Source organism: Buceros rhinoceros, unplaced genomic scaffold (genome assembly GCF_000710305.1).
Source record: "Buceros rhinoceros silvestris isolate BGI_N320 unplaced genomic scaffold, ASM71030v1 scaffold1014, whole genome shotgun sequence".
Classification (NCBI taxonomy): Eukaryota; Metazoa; Chordata; class Aves; order Bucerotiformes; family Bucerotidae; genus Buceros; species Buceros rhinoceros.
In genome coordinates this window covers 23,108-28,763 of record NW_010408562.1, presented here as the reverse complement: position 1 = coordinate 28,763, position 5,656 = coordinate 23,108, and the positions used below count along the sequence as shown (strand labels likewise).

At 40.5% G+C, this 5,656-nt stretch overlaps 1 protein-coding gene across 1 annotated transcript in view; it reads left to right on the top strand.

The window, feature by feature from the left end:
- ZNF831 (zinc finger protein 831) overlaps positions 1 to 5,432 on the top strand; it is a 9,984-nt gene extending 4,552 nt beyond the window's left edge. The window contains exons 2-5 of the mRNA XM_010134885.1: positions 620 to 762; positions 2,403 to 2,572; positions 3,248 to 3,399; positions 4,581 to 5,432. Coding sequence (XP_010133187.1) covers positions 620 to 762; positions 2,403 to 2,572; positions 3,248 to 3,399; positions 4,581 to 5,432 — 1,317 coding nt within the window. The remainder of the gene's footprint in view (positions 1 to 619; positions 763 to 2,402; positions 2,573 to 3,247; positions 3,400 to 4,580) is intronic.
- The last annotated feature ends 224 nt before the right edge of the window (positions 5,433 to 5,656 follow it).

Genomic DNA, 5,656 nt, shown 5'->3' with positions numbered 1-5,656 from the left:
GAATGCTGTCTAGCAGGAAGAGTGCATTTCTATTGATTTTTCTCATGATATTTTATATTCTTCTCTAACAGCATATGTATTTCACTGTTTTCATTTTAAATGAATATTTGAATTAGAGTAGGACTTAAGTAGTCCATTCGCGTCAAGGCTTTATTATACTTGGAGATACCTGGAGTCAAAGACAGACTGTGCACTAGATCTCCTAGCGTTTACACGGAAATGTCAACAAAAGCAAATTGCATTAATACCCTGTGAAGTGTTTAAGGCTTGACAGCTTTTCTTTTTCAGGTAAGTGAAGATAGTCCAGTCTATCTGTACAGATCCTCAAACAGCTCTGTAAGACCAAGCTCACTTTTTATATAGGAAGAAGAATGCAAAAGAACATACACTAGTTCTATATAGATCCGCAAAAGCAGTGAGTTGTTTTAATTTTGTTTTATAAAAGGAGATGGACAAAGTGATTAGAAAAAACGAACACAAAAATTCTAGGAAAAATTCAGAGTTGTGCTGTTTAACTACTTTGCTATTCAGCTCTATTTAGAAAGAGCACAGATTTCCAATCTCAGTTAAAATAATCCACAATTTTCATGTATTTATTTTTTTCTAATATTCTCAACAGTTAAGCTCAGCAGCTCCTGGCAGTGCTTTCAAAAATATTTCAGAGCAAAAGAAGAAAACAATAGTTTGCAAAAAGGAAAAACTCTCAACAAATAAACTCAAGAGGGGCCGCAAACAGAAGAAGATTAAAGTCATCCCAAAATGGTAAGGAATATGGTTTTCAGCTTCCCAAGATACAGTTTTGCTAAGATGAGTGTAAAAAGTCCACAGAAAATAAAAAGTCATCTGCAAAATCCAACCTTGTAAAAATCAGGGGAATAAATAAATCTCTCAGAAAGACCTAGTCCCACATTACAGCTATAAAAAAACTATAAAAAGCCACCAATATGTTGTTTACTATCAGGAACAGAGTTTTTAAAGTGAAACAGCCTTATACCACAGAAAGATGATGACTGGTCAGTTGACTCTATGCTTTAGAAATGATTCTTATCTGTCAAAATTGTCAGCATTTACTTTTGTTTGAAGGGAACCAAAACAGTTCAGTTTTAAATCCTGTTACAGCTAAAGGCAATGTGCGAGACCCTTTTGTCCTCCCAAGATCTGTATCCTCAGTTTGTATTCACAAGAGAATGCAGAAGAATAAATATCAGGCTCTAACACAAACTAACAAAACCATCTGTAGGTTAAAGGAACACGCGGCTTAAATAAAAAACAGGAGGAATTTGAGTATAAAACTATCAAAGGCGCATTGTATCAATCAGCACAGCTTCTGCGTATTTAATAGGAGCTCCTGTCAGTGGGGGATTCAGCCTCTAATCTTTCGAGAGTGCGGATAGCAGAACATCTGATGAATTCCTTCAATAAGGAACACATACGATGTGCACGCATCCCTCTTTATTTCATGACCGAAGCCAGACAGAGTGACTCCCTTGTGGACAAATCGCTGTCACTCACTCCCATCACCGTGTCGAGTTTGGCAAACAGCACTGCCATTCTGCAGGAGCTTAAGAACAAAACCAGTTGTCTCAGCTCTGTGATATCCAGTCTAGCGACATTCTTCTGGGACTTTTTTCTAGTTTAATTTTGGTGTGAGCTTGTTTTGGTTTGCTTTTCTCCTGCTGGCCTCAGAACTTTTTTATTTGGCTGTATCAGCTGAGTAGAGGGACTCAATGACGTGCAGGGTCCTGAGGCTCAGGTCATGCATGGTAGTAGCTAACTGGCCAGACTGTTGGTCATGTAATATATTTTTCTCATGCACCAAATGCCTCATTAAGCATGTCCTTTTAGATTTACTTTGTGTATAGCGACTGATTCTATCAATAGAGGAACAGGACCTTCCAATGTACTTTAGTCTCAGTCATTAAGAGTTACTGGAAGATTGAAATAGAGTAGAAATCAAAGCAGAGCTGGATTATCCAGTGCGAGTTTTCTAAATAACTGAAATACTTACGTTGGTCATCAGTGATGATGAATAGGTAGCAATTAGACATGAAAAGTTCAAAAGCCAATGACTGTGCCGTCTCAGGTGACTCCTGGGCAATTCCAGTCTTTATGAAGTATGTTGTTTTAAAATTCCAGATACATATAGCAAAAAGGACCTGTGGTTCCTGAATCCTTTTCTCTTAGCGAGTTGCCCAATCCTACTGAGGAAAAATTTAATGAAATAATTTGTGGGTCTCTTGCCTAAAATCGTGATATTTTTTGAGTCGACATAACCAAACATCTCCTCAGAGTAGTAAATTGCTCTTAGACTAACATTTACCTGATGCTGTGGCATTACTCGACGCTGGCTCCTTTTAAATCACACATATTTATTCTCCCTCTCGATGCCATTGGCACTGCAGGTACGGAGGGAGGCACCTGCATGGATTTGCTCAGCTGAAAATGAACCCACTAAGCAAGCGGCACTGTTTTCCAAATGGAGCACCGGATGCTGTGAAAAAGGGCTATTCATCACACCCCTGTAAATTTAGAAAGTATAAAAAGTGCCATTCTCCTCAATCAAAGGTACAAGGTAAGTATTTTGAATATTTTTTTATGCGTGGAAGGATTTTTTGTGAGAGAATGAACATTAGCAGTATCTCCGGTATGCACCTGTTCCACGTGGAACTGCAAAACACTTTTGTCCTTCAGTGTGTTCGGTGGGTAAAACCGCAAACATCTCACTTGTTTTCAGAACTGAACACACCGTGGTTTTCACGCACATACTTACGTATGTGATGTGACAATTAGGAGGGCATTTGAAACAGAAATAACTCAAAATAACCTTCCACTGGAAGCCGACACAGAAGATGGAGCTTTTTAACTTTCTGAAACAGGATTGTATGTTTGCAGCGTGGAATGAGTTTGGTGTGTTGACTTGCTTTAACCACCACCACCCCCATTTAATTGCCGATATTAATGGAAATGATGTTTATGCCACAACCATCTTCAGGTGGGGCAGTACCGTGTGTTTGTTCGTAGCAGATGTGAACAGCTGCTACTTTGCAGGACACTAATGGCCAATAAAAAACTCCAAAGCCAGACACACAGAAGTGAGTGAGAGAGTGTGTCAGGCTTAGAATAAAAATTTACAGAGAATATTAAAAACGTAGAAGTTAGTTTAGTGATATAAAGAGAAATTTAGTAAGTTCTAGCATGTGGAGGAATAAAAATCATAGTAAAAGTTTCTTCAACCTCTTTTCAATAGAAAAGTACCTACACCAGCAGAAAGACACATCTTGTTCCACCTCAGACAAGCCACTCTGCAGAAAGAAAAAAGAAGGAATGAGTAACTCAGGAATATCTTCTCAATCTGAAAATCTAAACCATGTTAAACAAAAAGATGAAATGGACAAAAAAGTAGGTATTGTACCTCAATTTATGCATTACTTTTTATGAAAAGATATCAGTAATTAAATTGTGAATTGTTTTCAGCAGTTTTAAAGGTCAAGTTGAGACTATTTTGTATTACAGATTTTGTTTAAAAATGTGTTAAAGGTTTTTCTGGGGTTAAAATATAACGAAAATTGACTAATGTTAGCATTAGCTGTTTTAGAAGAACAGTTGAACCTGCATCAAGTGGAGAGGATATTTCTGGCGCTTGCTGTCAGAGGACTGATCAGCGCTGGTGTTGGAGGTGCCAGTAGCTGTAGCACGGGGAGTGCTGAGACACAGACAGTAAACTTGAACCTAGCAGAGGGGGCAGTGCACTAATGGCCACGTAGCGGTGGGAGGAATGTGTATCCAGCAGCACAACTGGGTTTCTTCAGCCCTTCGTGGAAGGTGGTGGTTTCAATGTCACCACCGCTTCTTTCAGGGAGTGTTCTCTGCCTGTCCTAGTTAACGCTTTTCCTGAGACCTCCGCTGGCCGCACTTGAAGAGGAGAGCTGCCGAGCCGGGGTGCTGTCGTGTGGCATGAGCACCGGTTCTTCTCGTAGCATAAGCAGTATAATATTTAGGAACCTAATCCGTAAATGTTTTTTCTAAGCAATTTCATTTCCTACACATATCTCACCACCTCGGACATTGTAACATTTCTTACAGATTCATCACAAAACTTTCCCCCCTACATTGAACAACCATTGTTCCGATATGTGTGTTAAAATATCTTAATGAGAACAGCATCATCCTAGACAGTTCAGAGGAATGCGGCTTGAAACCCTGAACCCCTGCCGTCCATAAATTACTGTCATGGTCTGTCACCTACCCGAGAAAAAAAAACCAAGGGAAAAAATACATCCTTTACTACACCTCCCCCACACACTGGGAGGGGAAAAAAAAAAGTTTTCTCATTAAAGAGAGATGAGTAACTCAGTCTGCAGTAATGAGAAAAAAAAAGAGTGCAAATATAATCGCAGTTATATAAATAAATGTTGACATTATGCTTGATATGAGTTGATGAGTTATATGAGTTATAGCAGAGGTAAATGTCTTCTACTGATACAGTCAACTTAGTTATCATGACACTTTTATGAAAGATGGAAATGCTCTGGATTGAAAATTTTAAATGCAAATTTTTTCACCTCCTCTAATTTCCACAGGACATTTCTGGGCAAACAGAACACCCAAGAACAAAGTTCTCTTTTCAGAACATTACAGCTCTTCCGGAAACACCCATGACAGCCCCTTCCTTTCCGCCCGCAGTTTCTGCAGCCATGCAGCAGGTCAGCAGTGCTGTGGAGATCTGCTCTTCAGCCACACAACCACTCGTGCTTCAGCCACCAGTCCCAGGGCAGTCGCGGCCAGGCATGCAGAGTGACTCAAGGGCATCTTCTTTTTGGCCTTGCCCATCTGATTTTAGAAATACAGGCACAGGTGACCAACTGGATGGCACAAATTCAGAGATTACTGGTCCTCTTCCCTTACATCTAGAAGCAAGGCAGGAAAACGTACTAAATGTAGAGTCAGAGAGGCAAAGATTTGGTACATCGGACCGGGGGATCCAGGCTTCAGGAAGGGAGAAACCTCCAATTCAAGAAAACACAGATTCATCTCCAAAAGAAAACCCAAGTCCCAGTTTCCAGCCTGGATGTTCCTGTTTATTTCGATCGAAAGCAGAGTCTCTTCCTGAGTCAGCCACAAGGGCTGAGTTACCCAGTGTGGAATTCACAGAGCGGGCAAACTTTGCTGAAAAAATCCTAGACCTTCATGGAAGTGCGGACAAGAATGGACCCCACCTGCAGTCCAACTGCTGTGGAAGGCCACACGAAACAGCTACTACTACCTTTAAAAAGCCCCCAGTTACTCTCAGGTCCTCTGAGTTCAAGACTTACTCTACAACACCTTCCAAGACATTCAAAAAGAGGGGTTTAGAGATGATGAGGAAGCAAACCAGAGTGGAGTATGATGACACTAGCAGTGACGATGAAGATAGGCTTGTTATAGAGATATAGCAAATGGGCTGCAACAAGATGCTCACCTGATGGCCCGTTACAGAAGGAAATACCACGGATGTTTGATCCGTATTTCTGAAGCACCTTAAAAGCAGAAAAGCCATTCCTCTGCGCAACAGGCAGCATTCTCTTCTGCAGAGTCCTTTCTTTCAAGGACTCCAACTTTCTTTAAAAAGCTTGCGCAAAGCAAAGAGGGGACTGGCAGGACACATTTAAATGCCAGC